Source organism: Sinohyriopsis cumingii, chromosome 7, assembly GCF_028554795.1.
Source record: "Sinohyriopsis cumingii isolate HCF-2022 chromosome 7, ASM2855479v2, whole genome shotgun sequence".
In the NCBI taxonomy this organism is placed as follows: domain Eukaryota; kingdom Metazoa; phylum Mollusca; class Bivalvia; order Unionida; family Unionidae; genus Sinohyriopsis; species Sinohyriopsis cumingii.
Genome location: NC_142967.1, coordinates 22,322,916 through 22,349,706, shown reverse-complemented (window position 1 = coordinate 22,349,706; position 26,791 = coordinate 22,322,916). Strand labels below are relative to the sequence as shown.

At 39.6% G+C, this 26,791-nt stretch overlaps 1 protein-coding gene across 1 annotated transcript in view; it reads left to right on the top strand.

Annotated features, from left to right (window-relative positions):
- The window catches only part of LOC149794869 (uncharacterized), a 116,551-nt gene continuing 89,760 nt past the window's right edge, over positions 1-26,791 (top strand). Inside the window, exons 1-2 of the mRNA XM_089964512.1 lie at positions 1-107; positions 7,371-7,583. Coding sequence (XP_089820638.1) covers positions 7,395-7,583 — 189 coding nt within the window. The 5' untranslated portion in view covers positions 1-107; positions 7,371-7,394. The remainder of the gene's footprint in view (positions 108-7,370; positions 7,584-26,791) is intronic.

The following is a 26,791-nucleotide window of genomic DNA, read 5'->3' as shown; positions in this document are numbered from 1 at the left end:
GGGAATTTGAAAATTTGCGCTCGGCCTATCGAAAACACTAATTCTTGACAAATGTGCATTTGTTAAAGCTGATCGGCTGGAATTGATTCTCGACATATTAAGGACAGGTCTAATCTTTCACTTATAAATTGCGTCATATGGATTCCTGTTTCATTTGTCATAAATATTGTATTTTTATATATATCGTATCAGTCGAAACAGTTACAGTACTGTATGCATAGATCGAAATGTCAACAGTCCAGACAACGTAAACATTGCTTGGAGTCAGAGAACACCTGTTTTCAATTTCAAAAGTAACTGCTACTTTAGACCTAGCGAATTCAAGTCTTGTCCAACCACCCAACAACCGTACCAAAACGACGTGTTGTAAAGTTTGAAACTTTGATCCTGTAATACATAAGAGCAGTGTTTCTCATGCGCCAGATTCTCACTTTCTTAATTTGACCCCTTGTTTTTGACACTAAGGTTTGTTTTGTATTCAGTCTGACCCTCAGTTCTGACACAAAAGGAATCGTTGACTAATTTTGCACCGCTAGAAGGGTAGGCTAGTCCTATAATGTAAGATGTCTCCCTTGATATTTATGTTTTTGGGTGCGACTTTTTACTGCCTACAAAAGAACGGCGTTGGGAAGTGTTGACTTACAGTGTAAGACGTCGCACTTTATATTTACGTTGTTAGTTTTACGTCTTACTGCCTAAATAAATTGTAGGACAAAAAGTCACCAGTATGATTCTCGGTTATTAAAGATGAAAATTCACAGGAAAAAATGTCAGTAATTTTGTGGGAGTTATGAAAAAGGATATAGGTGAACAAGTCACAATATGACATGTAGTTTTAAAGTCTTACAGCATGAATTAGGACCACCATATGCACACTCTCCTTATTCAACAATTTGTAATATTCAATTTGTTTAACTTTTTAGGCAAAAATGTTAAATTTACATTTACTAATGCCATATATGAAACATTGATTGTGTTCATGTTGTTTGTAGTATATTAACATATTCTATAATGATTTATTTGTCCTATTACATCAAGTTTTGATACATCTGAAAATTTGTACTTGCAAAATTGTCAAAACCACCCTTTCCTGCATAAATTATAATTTGATCGAGACCAGACATTTTTACACATGTTTACACAGTAATTAAAGAAGCAAACCATGCCGCCAATTGTTATTCTTGTCATCACCCTTCCTGTATAACAAATCCGCAAGCAAGCCAGCCATGCTATTAATTATTGAAATATTGTCAAAACCATGCCTTCCTGTCGAACACAACTGCTCCAAATTCTGTGTAGTATGTTTTTTCATCATTATTCGTTACTATTTTATAGAATTACAGGTTTTCAAGTGTGACATTTTGTCATGTAACTCTTGTCCTACATTCTCATAGTTACAATAAAAATATGAATTGTGACCTTTTTGACCTTTTGGCTTTTTTGTCCTTGTTCATCGTAATAATGTAGATCTGATTTGGGACTTTTTGTCCTATGTGGTTTTTTAAAAACCTTTTGTCCATGACATTTTATCCTGTGACTTTATGTCATTTTACCTCCTAAATAATGGTCTTGTGTAGCATGCTTCCAAGTTAATTGGCAATAGAACGAGAGGTCATATTTTCAGGAATATCTCACTTTCAGAAATTAAGTATGATTGATATACTTTGCTGTTTTTATCATGATGGAATCAAAATCTGACACTTGCAAATGGACACATTTTCATGTTCTGCTGACATACATTTCATTTGGCTGGAATGTGATGGAAGGTGGGAATATTGAAATAGGATTATGTTGAAGTAGTAGCCTTCTGCCGAGCTCTGAAGTGTCTTGGTCATGTATGATACACTGAAGTGGGTGGTATTATAGAAAGGTAGACAGATGTAGCTCTACAGTGATACCAAATAATCTGGAATATCTAGTTGCTCTACAAAATAGAGATAGAAAAACCTCATTTTTTGGACAAGACTTTTTTTCCAAAGGACATGGGCTCCTTGATATGTCCTGTCTAAAGAACATGGGCTTCTTGATTTGTCCTGTCTAAGGGACATAGTGTCCCTGATATGTCCTGTCTAAAGGGCATGGGTTTCTTGATATAATAATAATAATAATGAGGACTTTGTATAGCGCCTAATCTTTAGAAGCTATAAGCACTTTACAACATTAGACAACACCTATAAGATAAAAAACATATAATGATATGATTACAAAAACAAAATCCATGAAATTAGATAACATATTGTGCCACTCCATCTTACATCATCAAAATTTGCACTCATCTGAAACTGTTCAAGATATGAACCCAGCTGAAAGAATTTATAACTGCTTAATTTATCATGTTGTGCATTCCAATTGTAACCTTATTATTTATTGTTGGAGAAATATTTTAATGCCAATATAAGAGCATCTTGTGGATAAAATGTGGCCTCCGTTGTATACCATGGTACTTTTTATTCTTGTTCAAAACATTAATAACTACATCTTTGATGAGGGACTGGTGGTTTCTATTTATAGATGACCATAAGTCATGTGATCTAGCCATGCTGAACCTGAAGGCTTCAACTCACACCAAACCAATACAGACATGCCAACTATTACTATTTTTGCTGTAAGTCTTACGGAAAAGATCCATAAAATATGGACTTAGAGAATAAAAGCACAAATTTTGGAAAGACGAATGTGATAAAATCTGGATACTGACTTGTCTCTGTTTTATTCAAATTTTAGTTTCACACTAGATCCAGTGGAGTTGGTCAGTGAACCAGACAAACTTTACAGGATTACCTCAGATGCTTTAAACTACATGTGTTTTGTGATGTGAAATATCTGTATGATCAAGCTTTTGCTTATTTTAATTTTTTATTTAATATTGCATCCATCGAGCAATATAATTTCAGAACAAAAGGGACAGTAAACCTTTTAGAAAGTTTTAATAGTACAGAAAAATAAAAGAGAACATTTAGATTCTTGAGGGGAAAAAGCAATAAGGACAAAAATGTTTTGATTTCATGTATGGCACATGGTGGGAAAGATGATTGCCGCCAAGACGACCCACATGAATTTAATTTCTTTTAAGGATTATGTCGAGTTGAGGCGTGGCAAGATGGCCATTGAGCTTTGTAGGGTCTGGAACTTAAGTCAATGAAACTGTACCAGAGGTAATTAAGGTTCAAATTAACTTTAATTTTTTTTAGGCATAGTCGAACATCATGTTTACTGTTGCTTTATCAGTCTTGAATCACACTTGAAATGCATGCTTTTCAGCTTGATGATAGCAGTAAAAGGTATTTTGTTACACCTTACTGAAAACTGGTCTAGCTTATAGAGCAGAATTAAGTTTAAAATGCCTGTACTGCCAATTAGATGAAGATGTTAATCCTTACTGGCTGTAGAGTATGTAATTGGTATGTCCAATTAAGTTCTCTATCATTGCTAATAATAGTGCTACTGAAGAACTCTGGATCACATTGAACATTCGAACAAATGAATCAACTGATATTATTCCCTCTGACGAGTTACAATGGTACTGAAATCGATGAGGGACAGGGGGTGTCTAGTACGCCCCAGCAGATGGGAGGGTTCGTTTCCACATCCAAACAGTCATCATCTTCCTTTACAGAGTGACCAAGTGGTCTAAAGTGCTCACCATTATGGATCACTGCCATCTCACCTGTCGGCATGGGTTCGACTCAGATTAGGTCAATGTGGGTATGTGAGAAATCTTGCCAATAGCTTCTCATGGGTCGGTGGTTCCTTCTGGGGTTTTCCTGGGCTCTTCCTCCCATCTATACTGACTGCCATGTATAGTCAATCTTGTGTTCAAAAAATGGCATTAAACCCTACAACAACAAAAGAGAAAAATTGACTGCCTTACTGAAAAGGTCTAACAAAACATTTTATGTGGTGTATGGAAACACTTTAACTATTTACTTTAAAAGTGAACTCTGTACTAAAGTTGTTAATTGTGTGTGGATTAGGTTGGTGACTGACTTATGACTCAATGGTTTTAAACTGTGTAATGGAAAAGAGCAAAACCCAAGTTTTGTAAAACTCATCAAATAAATTATTTCCGTTGAGTGCAAAGTGAAAATTTAAAAAGAACTTTCAGAAGTGTGCATCAAATCCCAAAGAGTCAAAAAAGTTCTTTCACCAGTCAATTATTAAAGCTCTAATTAAAATCAGCTGGTGTTTCCCAAAAACTTTGACTCTGAATGTGTTGATGTGTCTGTAATGGTCTGTTATGTGGAGATGATCACAGTAATGTAATTCAGGATGTCCTTTCCTGAAGTCGTAGTAATTCCAAAGTAGTGGTGTTCCAATTAATCGAGTTACTCAAGCATCACTCATTCAAAAAGTTTCTTCATAAGAATATGAAGTTGTAGAGTCTTGCTCCAAATGTTAATTGAAAGACTCATTTGTACCTACAGTTATTACCTTAATCAACATGTTGAAGACTTTAATCAACGTGTTGAAGACTTGTCAGTTCAGAGTCGAAAATTCTAGAATTTTTAGTTATTAAAGATTAATGTTAATGTTAATTAAGTTCATCATCTGATTATTATCACGATTAAGTGGTTGCATTCATTTAGATGTTATTGCAAGAATGAGTAATGTTTCAAGTAAACAAGATTACGTATAAAAAAAAAACCAATACACAAAGGTAGAACTATGATGAGGGTCAAAAGTTAATTTCTAGAAAAATAAGTTGTCAAGAAGACAAAATCTGTTACTAACCTTATAGTAAAGAATGTGGTAAACATCAGGTCAACCTGATCAATCAGATATAACTGAAGATCTGACAGCTATCTGGCTCTTGATCCATACTGCCTAGCCACATCTCAATTTTGATGCCACCTTGGCTGCTGACCCTGACTACATTCCAGCCATCTGGCTCTTGATACATATTGTTTAGCTGCACCTCACTTTTGATGCTGTATCGGCTACCAACCATATCGTCCAGCCATCAAGCTCTTGATCCATACTGTGCATTGACCTTATGGCTTCTGTTACCTGTGTCCTATGCCTCATCAAGTAGAGCCATGGAATGTTCACATTGCCAGGGATCATATTGATAGATCCATCAACTTCCAGTGTTCTTTGCAATCTCACAGGTGTAAAGCCAGTTTGATGCCTTCATTATAGGTCTCCTGGCATTAGACAAGAATTGCACTGCGGTCAGTCAGACTTTGCCTGCTTCTATATGGTAGATGAAGACGTTCTGCACACCATTTTGAATCTAAGTTGCAATTCATGTATGATGGACCAGGTTTTCATTGTTGGTATCTGGCGATTTTTTTTTCTTAAGACTTGAAGACAAGGCAGGCAATGCACATCCTTCCCTGACCCTTGATTAGCAATACATCTACCCAGGAAGATCCTGGCCAGGTCAAATTTTCTCAAATATCCTTGAGCCACATGTTCCATTCCTTGCCCGGAACATCTCTTTTGTGCTTTGCTCTTGTATGGAGAGCCTTGCAGCAGAATTAGTTCAACCCTTGTCATGGAAAGAATTACACAAGCTAGTAGGAAGGGAAGTGGCACATTTTCAGGGACTGGTGCAAAGTAAAAAAACATCTATTTGAGTGCCTCTGTCCCACAAGTAGCAGACCTTTGATTCTCTTTCTGTTCAAGTTGGCTCTTGTTACTATTAAGGGTGTATCCTGTCATCATTGTAATGATGATCTTGGTCATAACAAAGATCTCTATGACTCTTTCTCCCACTTTGAATAATAGGCCTAAATCACTCACATTATTTTCATAATTGGAATCTTTCTTGGGTTCTTTACCTTCAAATGGATTTGAGCCTTTAGACAGGACTTCAATGGAGTTCTGTTCATACAAAACCTATTTTCTGATAGCATTTGTTTCGACTTGCAGTCAGTGAATTACATGCCTTCTTTGTTGATCCAGCTGGCCTTCAGTTACAGTCAGATGGCTTGATGGTTCTTATGATGCAACACAGTTTTGTTGCTAGGAATATGTTGCCATCAGTGGGCAATCAAAAAGTCATCATGTGACTTCTCCTTTATTGTCACAATCCATGAGGCTTGCATGTTATTATTATTATTATTATTTTAAGTGTGATGAATTACTTAAAGATAGACCTATCACCAGTATCACAAGAACATTACTGAGGCACACATTAGGGTTTGTGTTTGAAAATAAGGTTACGTGATGGACAAAAATAAGATCTACATTTGATGATTATGTGATGGACAAAAATAAGATCCTCAGTTTGATGATTATGTGATAGACAAAAATAAGATCCTAAATTTGATGATTATTAGATGGACAAAAATAAGATCTTAAATTCGATGATTATGTGATGGACAAAAGTAAGATCCTCAATTTGATGATTATGTGATGGACAAAAATAAGATCCTCAATTTGATGATTATGTGATAGACAAAAATAAGGTCCTCAATTTGATGATTATCAGATGGACAAAAATAAGATCCTAAATTTGATGGTTATGTGATGGACAAAAGTAAGATCCTAAATTTGATGATTATGTGATGGACAAAAATAAGATCCTAAATTTGATGATTATGTGATAGACAAAAATAAGATCCTAAATTCGATGATTATCAGATGGACAAAAATAAGATCCTAAATTTGATGATTATCAGATGGACAAAAATAAGATCCTAAATTCAATGATTATGTGATGGACAAAAATAAGATCCTAAATTTGATGATTATGTGATAGACAAAAATAAGATCCTAAATTTGATGACTATCAGATGGACAAAAATAAGATCCTAAATTCGATGATTATGTGATGGACAAAAATAAGATCCTAAATTTGATGATTATGTGATGGACAAAAATAAGATCCTAAATTTGATGATTATGTCATGGACAAAAATAAGATCCTAAATACGATGATTATGTGATAGACAAAAATAAGATCCTAAATTTGATGATTATCAGATGGACAAAAATAAGATCCTAAATTCGATGATTATGTGATGGACAAAAATAAGATCCTAAATTCGATGATTATGTGATGGACAAAAATAAGATCCTCAGTTTGATGATTATCATTATGATGGGTAAATGCTTGACTTTGCACCTCAGCTGAGTGAGAGATTATGTCAAAATACATGGATGTAAAATTTGTACTGTTCATACTCGTATTTTATGAAATGTAAGTTAGCAATTTGTATGTGTGCGTACGTGTGTGTGTCCACTGGAACTATCTTTTAAATTTTTTTCTAAATGATGATATTTTGGATTAGGAAATACAATCACGCCATGCTATCAATCTGGTCTGGTCCAGACTTGCAAATTTCTGTCTACTAATACCTGGCAATTATTCTAATGATTTCATTAGGATTTTTTGATGTTGATCAAATCATGCTATATTTCAGGTGTCATAATAGATCCATGTGAAAATGACTGATCAAGAGAATCTGATTCAGTTCTTAGGGTGTGATGAGAACAGTCCCTTGTCCCAAGGGGAGAGAACTGTATTCCAAAAGCCTGGAACCCCAATTATTGTTCACTCCATCCTAAAACCTTCCACACGCGACAACCTTATACAGCTACAGACCCCAGTGCAAAAGGAGCCCAAGCGGCTTAAGGTAAACATCATGTGTGTGGTGCTCAGTTTTGACAATTAACCTTTTTAATAGGTCAGTACCTGTGCACATGGTTAGAGGTTAATATCAGCACCTTACCAGGTTTCAGTTTTACATTAGCCTTGTAAGGACCTTTTTTTTTTCTCTAGAGCTTTACAATGTTTGGGTTTCATTTCACAGATCTCATGTTGTATATAATTGTTATTCAACCATACAGCAGGGCTAGAAAAATAAAATAATTATTTACTTGTTTGGAATTTACACTGATAAACTCAGATTTTGATGACCCAGAATAACAGGGGTGTTGGCATCTCTATCTTTCCAAGAAAAGGGACCCTTATTGCAGTTTGATATGGGACCCTTCTCACTTATCTTCTAATGTATTATGAACTCAGTAGTTATTACATCGCCATGCTTATGAATATTAACATTAAAATGAAATTCTGTCCTTAAACTTGCTATCATTATTCATCCAAATTAAATTAAAAGCTATGGTACTAATTTTGAACACTCTGGTTAATCAGATAATCTAGATATATGTCACAATTTAATAATCACATTGCCACATTTTCTTGACTCAAGCAGGTAAACTATAATGAACCAGATTAACTTTCTCTTTTTGTGAGTCGCCCCCTTCCTTAAGAGGGAGAAACAACCCCGTACTTGCCCACGGCTTTGTGTATGTTGAAAGTAAGTTGTGTCGCTTCCCTTACCTTTCCTCCCCTACCTCATAATGGGAGAGCAGCACTCTTTCAGTCTCTGGCTGATTGTCGGCAATGGAATCTATCCACCAAGTAAAGGGAGAACTCAGGTCACGTCTGTTAGATCTTGGGAAAGATCTTCCTATAGATCTGAATCACCCAACTGGTCACCAGGCACAGGTCATAGGGAAGTATTTGGCCCTTTCCCAGCATTGCCACAATGGCCTTCGGGACCTTGGCCATATGGTAGAGTTTGATGCTGCAGGTCATGGATCTACATTTTTTTTTTATGTCCTTGAGTCAGGCCTTCTTTCCCCAAACACTCCTAAAGGATGGAAAGTCTCTCTTTTCCACCTTCTGTTTCAGGTCCCTCTTATCCCTAAGTCTCCCCTGCATCAGATAGACATTGGGTTGCATTGTCCTGCCTCCCCGGAGATAAAAAAAGGTGATGATGTCCTTTCTGTTCTCATCATTTCTAATTCGTTTGATACAAAAATGCTCTTCTTTTGGGTCCATTATTTCTGTTGATACAGCAGGAGACGGAGATTTGACCTGGTTTTTCGACAAGTGGTAGACGAAGTTTAACTTTTTTTTCTCCAGTAATCAGTGTCCCAAACCTTGACTCTGGTGACTAATAAATTCTATCCATTTTGGAGAAACTTTCTGGGCTTAACTCTCAACCAGATCTATTGTTGCTCCTCACTCAGTTACAGTTAAGGTTCTTATCAAAGGTTTCATCAAAGGTTTCATAAAGGTCAGATCTTTGCTTGACAATGTAAAAGGTGGTGAGGCATTCCCCACGCACATTGAGATGCTTGGTCTCTGCATCAAGGTCGAAGGTTCATAACTGTTCCTTGCCAATTAAGCCTCTCACAGTGGAGGCCAAAGCAAGTCAGGTGTAGTATATACATGGAAACCTAGTTCTGTTTCCCATTTCAACAGTGGAAACCTTAAAACAAGAGACTAGGTCACTAGTAACCTTAGCCTTGCATGCCAACTACTTTCCACTAGCATTATTCAACCTGTTAAAGGAGGAATCTCTGTGTCATGAGTTGCTCTTTATTTGTTGGAAGTGGCCACAAAAACATCTTGACATGTTTTATCCTTGTTTATGCCTTGTCAGTGGAGCTTCTCCACCTAACAGGGTTGCATCTAGGATGCATCCAAGGTCTTACTAGAGTACATTAACAGGGTTGCGTGTAGGATGCATGATTGTGAAAATCCCTCCAAGATTTTTTGCAAAACTTTAACTTCCTCGTGGGCAAAGTTGTGCAGAAAAAATTTCATTTTAGCACATTTTTCATGAAGAATGCAGTTTATTTCGTTTTAAATGTTAAAATTTCAGTTGTTACTCTCAGCCAATCTGTTCTCCTTGTGTAGTTGTGAATCGCATCACATATTTCCTGTCTCACATGCTCGATTCTGATTCGTTGCTAAGAAAGGTAAGGAGAACACTAGCTTGATGCAGGTGCAAGCTTGGTGGGTCAGTGTATTATATGGCAAAATCAGGGAAAACTCACTTTTTCATCATTTTAGCAGTAATACTTCTAGTAACAGCGTGCAGATGTGTCTGTCAATTGGCACAGTAACAGTGAACAAATAAATCCTCAGGCTAATCAAGTATCTGTCAAAAATGGTGATGATGTGTATAAAGATGGCATTGTTAAAACTGACTGGAAATTAATTCGAATATTGCTGAGAAAAACATAAATGAAAAAAGTTAGATGTTTTGCAGTTGGAATAAGAAAAACAGGCCCAGAAAATTCCTTTACAAACTTAGAAATACTAATTTCAGGATATTGACCCTTGACATGATGGACAGGTTGAATTACTAGTTCACAAACGGGCAATTCAGGATTTGAAAAATAGTGAAAATCTTAGAAGTGCATGCATGACAGCTATTATGTGACTTGCACTATTTTTTAAGATATAAGAATGGACAGAGGAGTGAAATGATTGCAGCCCATGCTATAACAAAGTTCCCAAAGTCTTGAATTTTCATGAAATATTTGTGCATTTAAATATGCTTTTGACACAAAGACAGGCACTGAATTGACAGTAAAAACAGTTTGAATAAATTTGGAACTCTTGATTTTCTTAGATATTTGGCAATTGCAACCAACTTACTTTAATTGCTTAGAACATGTTCTTAATTGTTATGACCTTATTTCAAAGCTAAGAGTATTCATGAGAAATGTGGCTTTTAAAAACCTAAGGTATAATATGCAAGGAGTAGTTTTTCCTTTTCAGAATTCTCATTGCAATTACAGATATAGCAAAACCACAAAGCCAAATAAAAGTGAGTTCGGAACTACTCGGGTGTTTTATTCAATAACAACACAGGAACTGTCATTACATGATTGATTTAAAAAATAAATCTATTTCTGACAAGATATAGCTTGTAATAACCCATGTTAAAATGCATAAAGAGTAGGTTCCCCCTTTTTAGTAGTGTAATAACTGGAAATGAGAGCACTAGATGTGAAATGACGCACATATCTACCTGATGGTATACCATCATTAGCGCGCAAGGCATAAATTATAAATGTTTTTATGTCAAATAAATAAGCCAATACTCGCAATTTAAAAAATGTTCAGTAGTATTAATGTGAGTTTCAGTGTATTATTTCTATCACTGTTCAAAATGCAATGTCTGAACACTGGAAACATTGATTCAAACTATTACTTTATTTCTACTCAATATTAAGAGTCAGTATACACACTTTGATGTCTGCTGACTGGAAACATTGATTCAAACTATTACTTTATTTCTACTCAATATTAAGAGTCAGTATACACACTTTGATGTCTGCTGACTGGAAACATTGATTCAAACTATTACTTTAGCAGCAGAGGGGGTGAACAGACCGAAACTAAATTGAGAATAAAAGCATACAGAAAACTATTTATCGAACGAGGGGTCCGTTTCGACAAATAACCCTTTTCCGAGCAACACAAGGGCAAAAAAAAAAGATGTAGAAGAGGGGGGAAACAAACCGAAACTAATTATAAAACAAACAATTCTATCCGAGCACTCCCCCCAAGGCTGCTTTCGTGGTTTTAATAATATTTTTCACATCCATTGCGGAAATACTTGGATGGGCTCGGCATAGTGTGAAATTTTTCACGTCGCCGGAATTAAATCATTAACAAATAAATAATGACAAATATCGGAGAATCACTCACGACTAGATTAGCTCGAGAACGTCTGGCCGCAATCAAGAAATTTCTTCCTGTCCGTGATAGTGTCAGACAAAAATTACAACTAAGACAGCAATCCCGGGAAGGATTTGCAGAATCCGCGGAGGAATTATTCAAACCTGTGACAGCAGCTACCAAGGCGGTTACAACAGCTATCGTAGGAAAACCTGATTCTGATGCGCCGCAACAAAGTCTTCTTCAGGTAATAAAAGAACTTAAGGAGGCTCAACCGAAACCGATCAAAGGATTTAATTATAAAACGGATTTCATTGAAGGTTTCGTGGATGAAATTAAAAAATATCCAGTCACGAACAGAGATGAAGTAATTGCTTTTGGCACTGCCGCCGCTGAGGCCTATCATTCCCGAGAAAGGTTTATAAAAGATCCTAATCAAAAGGTATCTAAACAACAATTTCTCGATGGGATTTATAAAATAAAACGGGGCATCGAACGGTTAGATACCCGTGATGCATTTTATCGAGAGTACATGTCAGGATCGGATCGACATGATATCCAAATGCGACAGACAAAACGGCATAAAAAACCAACTCGAAAAATAGCTAAACCAGAGGCCGGCACAACAACAACGGAACAAGAGGAAGAATATTATGAAGTTCCACAAGAACCTTCCACGGAGACGGAAATCGATCAACCCGAGATAGAGTATCAACTTCCTCCTCCGTTACAACAGACTCCGAAAACTGAAGTTCCACAAGAACCTTCTCGAAAGTTGTTCACGCAAGCTGGTCTTAAAAGAATAGGAGAAAGGGAGGGGGATTTCCCCATTTTTATTGTAAATAATTTTGAAAAACGAAATAAATATTTATTAAAAGCCCATTTATCAGAAATTGACTCCTTCAATAAATGGGCAAAAGCGGTATATTTCGGTCATCATAATTTACCCATTGATGTAAACAATCCTGGTTACATAGAATTATGGAATAATATAAAAGAGGTAGTTGAACAACGACAACAACAACAACGACAACAACGACAACAAAAACAATCATCGTCGGCGCCATCCAAGGAAAAATCCGGGTCTGGTTTAGGGTCTGGTTTTATTGCCTGCCCTAATAATATCATCGATGATGTATCACGGTTGGAAGTTCTCATCGGAGGAAGACGTGCCGGAAACAGCTCTCCGGAAATTATAAATGAAGCCGCAGATATCTGTCAGAGACTATTTCAGCGTGGCATCATGGATATTGGCATCTATCGTGGACTCATTGATGAACTCGCAGACGGTTACCACAGCGACTAGCAAATTTAGTTAGAGAGACAATAATTAAATAAAATGATCGTGCACAATTCTCAGCCGCGCGTGCTACAAGTCCGCGTAGTGAACTCGCGATTACCAGTCTACAGAGCAACCTACGGAGATGGTCTCGGTGATACAATTACTGGTTTGTTTTCGAGAATAGCCCCTAAGACAATCCCGATTGCAAAACAATTGTCGATGAAAGCTATTGATGTTGTCAAGGATAAAGCCCTTGGAACTGTTGGTGATCTTGCCGGGCGCGCATTCGCGTCAATCAAGGATAGACTGTCGCGGTTAATTCGTAGACCAAAAAAACCGCCACCGGTGAAACTGGCCAGTACTGAACTTATGCCCGCGGATGTCAGTAAAGTAATAAATCAGGCCGCCAATCAGAAACTCGCAGAGTTAGTAGCCCAAGCGCCCGAACAAATAAATACTAGCCTGATATCAGGAAGTGGAATCCCACGTTGGAAATACTAGTGGTCTTCGTTTTAGAAGATAATAACTTTTATATAAAAATGTTCAAGTGCATATCCGATCCCGCATTCGACATGGAAGCACCAACACTAAAGGATGATTCCGTGCGCGATTATCAGTATTATTCGTACGAGGCAACAGTACCTAATCAACGCGGACGAATTGAATTACGAGTCCAGGACACAAGCAGATATTTCCTCCCCTCTGAAGCATTTCTTGAAGTCACGGGTGAACTTGTAACAGATGTCGACGCTAATACACCATACGGAGCTAATGTTCGAGTTGGGTTTGTTAACAACGGTATCATGGCGCTGTTCAAAAGTGCCTCATACAGCATTGACGGAAGAGAAATTGAAATAATTCAGGATAATGTCGACGTTGCCACAACAATCCTGGGATTAGCGAGATACTCAGATGATTACACTAGATCAGCTGGTCCGACTATGATGTTCGCTAAGGATAATTCTGATCATCCCGAGCACAGATCTGTTATTCCGGTCCAAACAGCACAAGGCACTGCTATAGACCCGCAACCGGCTGGATTTGCGGCCAGACCAGGTGCTGCATTTTCAATATTAAGGCCTAGTCCAGATTACAATCTCGGGTTTGCAACGCGCAAGGCAATGTTGGCAGGTGACAACAGGAGATTTTCATGCGCAATTCCACTGTCTCACATCTTTGGATTTTGCAGAAATGTCCGAAAGGTTATTTTTGGAGCCAATCATACAGTTGTACTTAACCGAAAAAGTGATGATGTTGAAGCCATCTGGCGAGAAGACGGTGTTGCCGCCGGTAAAGTAATATTATTCAAGCTTGCGTTGTGGATGCCAGTGATGTCTCCATCACTCGTCGAAGAGCAACGGTTACTCTCTTTCATGGACACAGGCGGTAAATCACTGATATCATGGTTGACAACAACAACAGATTCCATTCAAGGTGCCGGTGCCGGGCAGTTTACTTGGCATATATCATCACAACAGGGAGTGTCAGCGCCGCGACATATTTTCGTTGCACTCCAGCAAAATGCGAGACGGACTTCCCAACTACAGAGTCATATGATATTTGACCAACTTGGTGTCTCTGGGGTTTCGCTGCGAATAAACGGGCATCAAGAACCATCCGAGGATATCCTGATAAATTATGAACGAAATCAGGTCGCACGTGCGTATCACCGTCTGATGACATTTATGGGACGTGATCAGAATATTGATACCGGGTTGCAGATATCACAACTGGATTTCATATCGTTGTATCCCATTTATTACTTTTCACTGGAACATCTTGATCTGACCAAACAATCTGTCGTTGATATCCATTTCCGGGCTAACGTGGGCGCGTTTCCCGCCGGCCCCCCCCCCCCCTGGTTTTAGAGCTGTCGCGGTTATACTCTCCGATAAAGCAATGCTGCTTGAAGGTGTTGGCGGACGAATGAGGGTCATCGACGCTCCCGTAGAAAACATGTAATGATTTCCGAAAACATGTGATGTTTCCCCGACATGTAACGCAATTAAAATCAAACTTAGGATATAATGTCATACAGTCATGTTAATGTCACCTTGACTTCCGGTCAAACGAAGAAATTGCAATCAAAGAACGCAAGCACGTGCGGGACATCAATAACACTAAAACGAGATCAAATTACTGGCGGTGTAAACAAATTGTCGTTGACTAATACTCAGCTTAAACATTTTAATAAGGCACTAACGGCAAAAACCGGTGTCCGACTTGATTTCTCTGCTGCAGCTATCAAGGACATGACTAAAACCGGTGGAATATTTCCTCTTCTCGCAGCAATACCAGCGTTGATTGCCGCGGCAGCACCAGCCGTAGCAAAAGCCGCAACACTCGGTGCAGTTGGAACTGCAGCTGGAATGGCACTAAAAAAGGCAACGGGAAAAGGATACAAGAAAAAAAAGGGACGCGGTCTAAGACTACCAGGAACTCCCGCATCATGGTATCCAAAAAATTTCGAACGCGGAGCCACGATGTGTTTCCAATGAGCAATTTTGATTTACTCGATGCTGTTAAGCGATTGCGTGTAAAACATTTCCGGGGTGTGTTTATGCGAGATCAATTACCGCAACAACCGAATAATCCAGAAACTGGTATTATCAATCTCGACAACAAAACCGGTCCGGGAACTCACTGGGTTGCTTACGCGATCGATCCACGTGGAATTATCTATTTTGATTCGTACGGGCTAGCACCGCCAGTTGAGTTTCTCAAGTATGTCAAGAAATCGGAAGGATTTCCAATTCCAGTGTGGCAGTCGACGCTACCAACACAAACATTAATTGATCCACCCATTTGCGGACGGGAGGTTTTAAATGTTCTTGATGCAATCTCAAGAAACCCAGCAACGTCTCCTCATAAACTCGTGCATGAATATACCGCGGCAAGGACGCTAGCGTCCCCACTGCTAGCATTTGAAAAACAGCAATAAGAATAATGGTGGATATTTACGGAAGACCTTCACGAAGAGGTAAACCAAGCACAGATGTTGATCTCTCAAAATATGCGACCCGAGATGAAGTCGATAATCTTTTGAATCTAGCCGGAGTTGACCCAGATGAAGTTGCTATTTTCCAAGACAGGCAAGGAAAACTAAGAACGAGCAACATTAAGTGGAATGATATAATTCGCAGAGTTCTTGGAGCTACCAAGGATAACTTCGTTGCATTTAGTGATGGCGGCCGGATCAAAGACTCGAATATATCAATCGCAAGCATCAAAGACAGTATTGATAAAGGTGTTGATAAATGTGTGAAAAAAGCCGGCGACGTAATGACAGGCGAACTCAGCATGAACAACAACAAAATAACCGTACTGAGAGATCCAACTTCGAACGACGACGCAGCAAACAAACAGTATGTGGACACAGCCGACACCGCCATAGATACTAAATTATCCACGTTACGAGCTGAGTATGATGTTCACGAGGGCGCGTTTACAAGACTTCGTAGAAACGTTTTTAATACCGTAGATGAGTTCTTCGGGAAACCTAATATCGTCAGTATGAAACTCGCTAACATCAAGGAAAAATTAGATGACGTAGTAAATGGAATTCCGGAGATACTTGCAAAATTTAATTTAATTAAAATTCCTGCCGGAGTAACCCCATCGGATATTGTTAACGTCAGCTACGTTGTAAAATCAAGCATGGAAACATGGTCACAGGAAAACAACACCATCACAAGCTACACTGCAACGGTCACTGGAGTATACAGGCTAACAGTGCTTTCCTCCGCAGCATTTAAGATATATACCAGGTATCCGTGGCGGGGGCATTTAACTGAAGATTTTTCCGGAGTTGCGTCTGTGGTGCTGAACAAGGGAACCGAAGAAACGTTCATGTTGGAAGCCAAAGACAAGACATTAACCTCAACCACTTACTGGTATTGCCTGGAATTCGTCGCTGCAACACCTCAATTGGTTACCGCGTAATTGAAAATCTACAGCGATTTTAAATAATGTCACCAGATGCTCAACAATATCGATACAATCAAGTCCGTGAGTGGCAATCTGAGTTAAAAACTGTCATCGAAGTAACCAGTCAAAAAGTAAAAAAATACAAGCGCCGCATAACAGTGTTAGACGTCGCGGTTTATTCAGTATCTGCCGTTGTTGCATCCGCGGGAGTAATACTATCAGCGGTTACTCCGATAACGGCCGTGGCCGCTATCACAATCTCTATTTGTACGGCCACTACCGCGGGGGGAGTTTTCAACATCATAGCAAAAAAAATATCCTCGTGCGCGCACACAAAATTACACGATTACACGACAAAATTAAATACAGCCACGACCGCATATCAGAAATTATCATCGCTGATATCATCATCGTTAGACGTGCACGGCGACGACTCCGCGTCGATATCAGATTCTGAATTCAAACTAATGTCAGATGCGTACAATGACTATTTGAAAACTAAACAAATAAATAATGTCAATAGAACTGCTTCAACAAATAGTCACAAACACAACACCGGTAAGGACCACAATGATTTCAGTATCGTCGACGGATCCCCAATTCGGTATTAATTTTCGAACTCCAATTCCGGTGACCGAAATCGCGTTAGCAAAGCTCAGTGTGTATCACAGCTGGCCCAATATCAGGTCGGCATCATTTGGTGGTCTGCAGCCGAATAATTCGTTCGTGTTCGGGAAACCCAGCGCGGACCCACAACAACGTGAACTTGAATGGGATACAATTACGCTACCCACTGGGAGTTATCAGATCGAAGAAATCAATAATGAGATACAACGCCAAATAAAACGAATCACCGGCAAGGAAGCCAAAATATCTGTGACCGCGCACGAACCAACGCTGTCTGCGGTCATTGAAATCTCAACACCGGGATACGCCGTGGATATTTATAAAAGCTCAATCAGGTCCGTATTAGGATGGCCACAAGAACAACCCGAGGTCGAACCGGATCTACCAAAACCTGAAAAATCGGATTTCGAGACCACGAAGGAAGAACTACACGACCTCGTGTACGGCGAGCATTTATTATTTCCAGATCAATTACGATCAGGAGAAGCCTGGTTTGTAACAAGACCCCCCTTGAATATAATACCCCTGGATATAATAGAGGTAGCTTTCAGCGGCGGGAGATTCCATGAATACCTTCCAGAAGACATAAAAACTCGTTATTTTAATCCGATCAAACAAGCACATAAAGAACAGCTAGACCTGTTGCGAGTATATTTTCAAGATTATATTTCTGATATAACAAAACCACGCACGAACATTATCACCACCATAGAAAAACTAAACAAACTCGCATCCACGATGGAATTTATAAATCAAAAATTAGTTCAGAATCTACTGGATTACAAAGGCGAGTATGGAAACAAAAAAAGATCGCATTTTGCATCCCAATTTGGTATTTCCGAGGCGGGTATTCAAGATTTTAAATTTCCTGGATATAACGCGCACACGCTGAGAAAATCGGTCCAGGATCTCATCGAGGAATCTTTCGAAGATATTTCTGCCACGTACACGCGAACAAAACCACAACCTGTTATTCTCGGACACGACAACAGTACAGCATCCGATGGCAGACACGTATCTCCGGGAATCGTAAATATCACAGATGTTATCGCGGTCAATCTTGTATGTGACGTCATCGACGGTAGCTACAGCGCATCATCGACTACGGCCCAACAGGGGTTTATTCTGTATACGTTCACACCAAAAGACCCCCCTGGTTTTCTGATTGTGCAAGAACCAATCAATCCGGTCTATCTACGGTGTGCCAATCCGTGGTTGTCAACGATAAATTTCAAACTTGCCGACCAACGGGGGAATTTGTTGGACCTGCGTGGCGAGACTGTGAGTATAAACCTGCTGGTGAAATCCTAAAACTCGAAGAGTTTCCATGGATTTTCGTCTTAGGCGTTTCCACATTTAAAAACCGCAGTTGTGTATAATGCACGAGTATATCCATGTCCGAGTTCGCATACATGACAAACAAATTCTCAACGCGGCAATCAAGACCGCATTTGGAATCGTAAACGATTCTCACGCAAGCATGGAAACTCAAGGAGTTTCTAAGTCAGGGACTTCCGCTGTCGAATTCCCCGTCGGAATAGTCGTTGACGACCAAGTCGTTGACGACCACGGCAACGAAGACTTCTTGTTGACACAGCCACAACAAGAACAGTTACAGAAGTATCACACGATCACAGTTTTTTGTGACCAAGAACACATCATGAACTATTCTCATTCGTGTATTTCCGCAGAAACACTCAAGCAAATCCTGGAACTCAAAGAGTTCTGAGACTTCCACGGCAATGACAATCTCAGAAATCAGAGATTTCCACGATTGCTCAGAAATGTTTCACATTTCCAGAGAAATGCAAGGTATTTCCAGAAACGCTAGCGTGAGAAGTCCCTTGGACTTCCATAGTAGAATTTCAAAGACAAAAAAAAATAATACTTTTTTTTTACCCTTGGAAACTCACAATGGTGCTTCTGAGCAATCGTGGAAATCTCTGATTTCTGAGATTGTCACGCTAGCGTTTCACGTTAGACTTGAGAAATGCTTAATGTATCCAGAAGTCCTTGCATTTCAGGAAACGCTGGTGTTTCTGCGTCTTTGACTTGAGAAGTCCCTTGCATTTCAGGAAACACTAGCGTGGATGAGAAGTCAGAGACTTCCAGAGAAGCCCCTTGGACTTCCACGTCGGAATTCTTTATTTGACTTTTTAACAATCTCACTCGGGCGTTAATTAATTTTCGAGTCTCATACTCGTGTGATAGTGTGCGACGAATACTTTCAACTGCACGCGTCAACGGAATAAATTCAGATACCTGTTCGTGGGTAACCGTGGCAAGTGATCTATAAATGCAATTTTGCAACATCTTAATGAACCTGTATCGTGCAGGAAGAGTATTCTTCTTCGAGGATAGCTCATTCAAGGATTCAAAATCTGACATTACCGTGGCCGCGTCTAGTAAAATATTAAAACCCCGCTGTTTCAATTTTTGAATTTCATCAATTACGATATTAATACTCTCGTAGTTCATATTATTATAATTATTTTTATTTCTAACACGGAAACTCATCGAGTTTGTGGAATCGCTCACTCAGAGATTTCCACGTCGTCGTCGGCGATAAGAGGAATATAACAAAATGAGATTTTTTGATTTAATTTTTTGGACAATGCTGTTTTGCAGATCCCATCTGCGACTCGTTGTACCGAACGTGGACAAATATCAAAATATTTCGCGGCTGCGGTCATTGATACAAACACTATTTCTTCACGGGTTTGTATATTTTGAGCCTTAACAGCTCGTTTCCCAACTGTTTTACAATACCCTGTGTTACCCAACCGACAGTTGTTGCGTTGAGTGACCGCCCGAAGGTTCTCTATGGCATTATCAAGTTTGTTCCCGTTAATATGATCAATGACAAGGCCTTTATGGATCTCTCCGTTAAAAACCTCATAGACGAAACGATGAAATAAATACTTCCTTTTCCCGACAGTAAATCCTAAATAACCAGTATTGGTTACAACACCGATTGGCTTCTTCAGCCTACAGTTTCGGATTACTCCGTCGCGGTTTGCCTCATAATTTGGAATAGTTGGATGTCGGACGAATTCTTGATTCATTATAATATAAGCAAATCATTTGTCTAATTCATAATTTGTCTGAAAACTTATTTATGTAATCACGCTCCGAGAGCGTTATCACAGTCTGGATTTTTTTTATCATAATACCGTTTTAGTTCTCGATAGCGTTTTCCGCCACACGGTGAACACAACTGCGTTTTTCCTCGTACTCCAATGCCGCATCTGATACACGGTTTCGGTCCTAGACTTCCACGGCGGACCTGTTGAGCATGTTGTCCGCAGTATTCGTGTCTGCATGGTTTGCTACACGGCGCGGCCGAATTTAGTTTGATCCACTTGCACTGGTTCATTATATATAATATTTTTGTCTATTTAAATACTTGTCTTAATTATAATAATGAGTTTTGAAAGACTATCCAGAATAAAACCTGGAAATCTCCAATCTCGTCGAGGTCGATTCGATCTTGACCGGTTAACTTTTGATCGACGACGACGAGAACTCGCAGCGGTAATTGGTGTTATCAAGAACGCCAAAGAAGAGTTTCGTCGTGATGGTGCCGCACATGTGTGGTCTTCGTATAAAATCATTTCTGAGGAACCCCAAGAGGGTTCTCATGCAAGCATTTCTGAGCAATCGGAGATTGCCAATGCCATCATTGATGGTACCATGAACGATACAATCGCGCGTAACATAATTGGGTATCTCGATGATAAAAAATATTTCATTCAGATAAAATTTATCGTTGGCGTCGACGACGAACAAACAGGGGAAACAACGTGGATTATCAGAGACAAACTAGACCCTGTTCTTGATGCCCGACGGGGAAAGACCGTCGTCGTAACCAAAGACACAAACCCGGGAGTACTTGTTGGGATTGATACACCGTATTATGCCAGAGCGTATCCTGTGACCGCAGTCATTTATGGAATTTATCCGATGAAGAAACCACGCGTTGATAAACTCAAACCGATGAAGATGTCATCGTCGCTGACAGAGTCATTGATAAAATCCCCAGAGAAGTCTCTGACTTCCAGGATGAATTGTGTAGCCGAGCGAGTAATGGAACATTTTAAAAATGCTGCGCGAGGAAACGGCCTAACACCGCTAAGACAGACTAAAATAACAGCGTGGGCGGCAAAAGTAGTGGATGAAGGAGCGTCAATAAATGATGTTGCCGAGCTCGAACGATTACTAAAATTTCCTATAACGGTTTCATCGTTGACCGGTGAGGTATTGTACAAGAGTAAATATGATTCCCGTGGAGCACCAATAACTATTATCGATCATAACAGTCACGCCTGGACTGACTCGGTTAGGATATTTCCTCGAGACCGTGTTGTGAAGTATTATCCCGAGTTGGAAAATGCTAGTGGTGAAACTCGAAGAGTTTCTGGAAATGCAAGCATTTCTATGTTTGATTTTATTCATCAGATAAGTAAAACCGATCCAGTGTCGTTGTGGTTATTCCGAAGTGACCTCGAGGGTGAGTTTGATCAGTTTGTGAAACCCAACGGGGAGGTATACAGAACTGAGGAATTACAGCACGAAATGAAAAAACTCGCAGAAAAATATGTGAGAAATGCTGGCATTGGAAATGATAACACGGATACGTTACTGACGCAGTGTTTTACTGTCCCGGGTGTTGTCACGCATATGGCCCGAGAACGAAATTCATGGAGGCCAACCCCGAAGAGTTTTCTCGAGGATATTCAGCAGAGCTGTATCGAATACGGACACGGTGGTTTGTGGAATACCCAATATGATCACCGCAATATGATCTCCGTGGATATGGCGGCGTGTTATCCGGGAAGTTTTCTTGGGCAGGGAGAATGTAGTGAGTATTTTAAACGGTTTGGTCATATTACAAGCTCGATGACAAGAGTAGCTGTTAACGGACCATTGCCTGATTTTGACCTGACCGGGGTTGCTTGTGTGTCGTCGTTTAAATTCGCGTCGGGGTTACACCCTGTGTGCTATGCTTGGTTTGGTAAACATTTCGTTGAGAAGCAATGGGCCCCGATAGTGTTATTGCGATATATGCTTGACAGTCGAATACTGCTGTCGCTGACGGTCAGTACCGCGATTATATGTTATGATCGTCAAACCGAAGTTTGGTTGCCAACTCCGCAAGTCATCGAAGAAACTGATAATTTCCGAGAATATCCAGAATCGTTTATCGACACTATCATCGAAAGAGCTCCCCGAACTGATGAAAGCACAGCAAAAGATCTAGGACGAAGAATAATAGGAAAATTTACTCAAGGTGGAGCGTATGATCATAAACTACATCATAGTCGATTAATCATGGACGAGGCCGAATTGGATCTTATTATCGCTGATGCCGCCACGAATAATACGTTTTGTACCCGCGAAGATGTGTTTCTGTCAAACGGGAAAAAACTAGGGACTGTTGTTAGTTACATCGACGGAGAATCATCTCAGTATACACATTTGAGATCTTCGATGCTCGCTTATGTATCCATAAATTTGTTGTCGATGATTAATAGATTCCCCGTTGACGCAGTGAGAGTTGCAACGGATTCATTCTATATCGATAAAAAACACTTAGCGGTGTTGAATAAGGTTATACCAGATGATCCATCGTCGAAATCCGAAGGATTTTCATCGTGGGGTTCATGGAGAATAAAAAATGAAATGTTGCATGGATATTGTGAATCGGCTGATGTTAAAATCGAGGATGAATATCGCGGCGCAGAAATATCTGGGAAATTTTCAATTTCTACGACAACTTCGCTGCCGCCCGTGCACGATCCCGTTGTGAGACACAAAACAGTTTATCTAAACGGTCCTGGTGGTTCCGGTAAGACAACTCGAGCGATAGAATTATTTAGAAACTCTGACATGATTGTGCTAACACCCACACATAGACTTGCCAGGGAGATGAGACAACGGGATGTTAACGCGTGCACGTATCACAGTTTTTTCAAATACAGCGGCGGCACGTGGACACCTGAACGAATGGGAACGAAGTATATCCCTGGAATAATAATCTGGGATGAGATAGACACTGTGCCGTTAGATATATTAAAACAGTTTCTGGATTGGTTGCTAAAGAAAAATACCGCAGTGGTGATGTGCGGCGATCATGGTCAACCACCACCATTTGTCGGTGAATCACCACACACGTGGTTGAAAACTTTTGTAGATTATTATGAGGAAATAACTAATGATGTTAGATCACTCGATGAAACGCTGAAAGAGTTTAAGGCGTTGATCAGGCTACAAAACGATAAAGTCCAATGTGAGATAATGCGTGAAATAATTCCAGAGACGATCATGAGCGACTTTTGGGAAACGTGGAAACCAAGTGATTTAATTGTGGCAAGTAGAAAGATAGTCAGGGACACACTTCAGCAGCGGTTATTTCAGTTACATCAGAAGAAATTTCCAATGCTGGTAGTGCCATTGTGTTATAGACCAGCTGATACGCGATTGCAGAATATCGACGTTGATATACCCGGGAGATCGGAAAAACAGAATTTAGTATTAAATGATATTGTCACAGTTGATATTGATGTTGTTGAACAGGCACTAGCGATGAATAAATCCCCGTGGACGCTAGGATACGCTATGACCATCCACAGTTCGCAGGGACTAACTATTTCAGATACAACAGTTTGGATTGTTGATGATCGCATCGAGTGGTCAAATTTAGTTTATTTAGCCGTGTCAAGAGTAAGAAGGATAGGTCAGTTATGAAGAATTGTATTAGATGATGTTGTCAACGACAGCATCAACAGCTCAATCGCGGATACAATAAGAAAGAAATTAGCCGGTTACAAACAGAGCGACAAAAAAAATGGTAGAGAGTTTGATCCAAGTTTGGATGTTGAATTTGTAATACAATTACAACAACAGCAGAATAATCACTGTGCGAGTTGTAATTGTTTATTGCTGTGGCAGTATTCGAAAAACGACCCAAGGCAATTTACCGTAGATAGAATAGATAGCAGTCGCGGTCATACACGTGAAAATGTGATGTTGACCTGTCTTGAGTGTAACCGACGCAGAGGTGTTGCTGCAGTTATTTAAATGATTGAATCACTTCAGTGCGGATCACTTTAGTGTGAATCACTGTAGTGATCGGGGTGGTAATTGTGTATCCTCGGGAATCACCTGAAGTTGCTCACGCGTGAATCCACGTTGAGGAGCAGTCGAATCTAATCTGTAGATTGCGTTTCTCCCAGTTGATCTGGTTATGCTGGATATCTTATGTGTAGTAACACTCCATGTGGGATCGGTTGCTCTTTTTTTTCCTCCTTCTAGTTCGCCTGGTTCGTATAAATACCTAACGGTGACATTACCCAGCAGTGGGGACGCTAGCTTCCCCTGCGTTGAAACATGTCCGACGCCGGGTATATATTTTTTTGTGATTGCATTTACAGGTCTCATGTTTGTTGTTCTGGTAATTTCATTATTCAGTGCGTGGATCACGTTGGGCAGTCTTGCAACCCATTCACGAGATCTCGTATCGTAAATGAATTCCCTCGCGTACTGGTATCCGAATAATCTCTCAGCGAGTGTTCTATTAAATCGCTCAACAATTGCCTGATCACGATGAATTTCAGTATGTCCTCGTCGTATGGTAACGTTATGCTGCTTTGTCAACGATGACACCGCGCCCTGAAATTCCTTGCCAGGATCAACTTGTAATAATCGTGGCCATCGCAGAGGTCCTCGTTGATAAATTCGTTTAAAGGCAGAGGCGACTTCGGACGCTGTTTTAGTCGCTAACGGTTCTGCTTCTTTGTATCTACTAGCAACATCAACTACTGTTAGCGCGTATTTGTATGTTTTTCTACGGACAGTATCATGAGGCAGGAATAGTATGTCAGCCTGATGAACTTCATTGGGGGTACTAACATCAAAATGTGCAAAGTTGATTTGTCGAGGTGGTGGTAAGTAGATTTGCCATATTGCTTGTTTTGATAGCCAATTTTTGGCAACCTCGCGTGTTACTGATGCCGCGTTGGCGAGTTTATTAATTGCTGAGTTACCTCTCCAGTATCCGATTGGGGAATAATAAATCGCTTGCATTTTTATTTAATTATCCAGCGCCTAATGCTAATTTAGATTTCATCGCTGATCTTATTAACCAATTAGCGAGTGACTCCTTAAATGATTTATTTTTTATGGCGCTTAGTGCATGAATTAATTTCACATCCGCGATATGCCTGTCTTGTAGATCTTTACTTCGATAAGCAACATCGTGTATGTGACACGCTGCGTCGATAGCGTTTATCGGATACTCTCCCGGTTTTGGTTTAGATTGTTCATCAAGTCTGATATCTAGTCGGGTCCCGGGACCGCAGTAATTGTATCCAGGGAGATGTTTTTCTCCGGGATACTTAGCCCAAGGGGTACCTGGAAGTCGTCCGAGGGTGGCTGCAATGTCACCACCGCTTTTTTTTTTTGAAATCTAAATTTTTTTGTGCCACATTGCGTACATGTACCAGAAAGTGCTTGTCTGTTATTTTTTGTTGTAACCGTTGTTAGGTCATTCGTAGGGGTTCGTGCCTTACACTTCACACAATATAGATCCATAATTATTATTCTTTGTATACAAATGGAGATTACAGATTTTTCTGCGACAAAAAAGAAAGAGCCAATCAAGCATAATTCGGTGTTGCCAAACTCTATCCGGATGATTATTATAGGACCATCAGGATCGGGTAAAACGCAGTTGTTGTTGAACCTGATAATGAAGTGGATGAAGTGGGATAAACTGTATTTGATAGCTCCATCTGCAGATGATCAACGATGCTATGATGTAATAAAAGATTTTAATGAGAGTGCGCGAGCGCTGAGTGACGAAGATGTAGTTGAATTTATCACTGATATCGAAGAAGCCCCCAGCGTTGAGGATCTTGATGAATCAATTAACAACCTAGTAGTGTATGATGATGTTATGTTGGACAAGCAAAAAAATCCCGCAAGAATATTCTCCCGGGGACGTCACAAAAACACTGATGTGATTTATGTTACTCAGCGTTATACACAAATTCCTAAGGTGATCAGGGATAATTGTAATCTTCTTGCGATATTCAATGGAGTTGATACGCATACGTTACGAAATATTCATCAAACCTGGTGTAGTGGCGATATGGACATTAATAAGTTTAAAAATTTCTTTAGTCGGGCTCAAAGAACCCCTCACGGATTTGTGACAATAAATTTACACGATCCCAGAACAAGATACCGTATTGGACTTGATACATTATTTGCGACGTGAAAAATTTCACACTATGCCGAGCCCATCCAAGTATTTCCGCAATGGATGTGAAAAATATTATTAAAACCACGAAAGCAGCCTTGGGGGGAGTGCTCAGATAGAATTGTTTGTTTTATAATTAGTTTCGGTTTGTTTCCCCCCTCTTCTACATCTTTTTTTTTTGCCCTTGTGTTGCTCGGAAAAGGGTTATTTGTCGAAACGGACCCCTCGTTCGATAAATAGTTTTCTGTATGCTTTT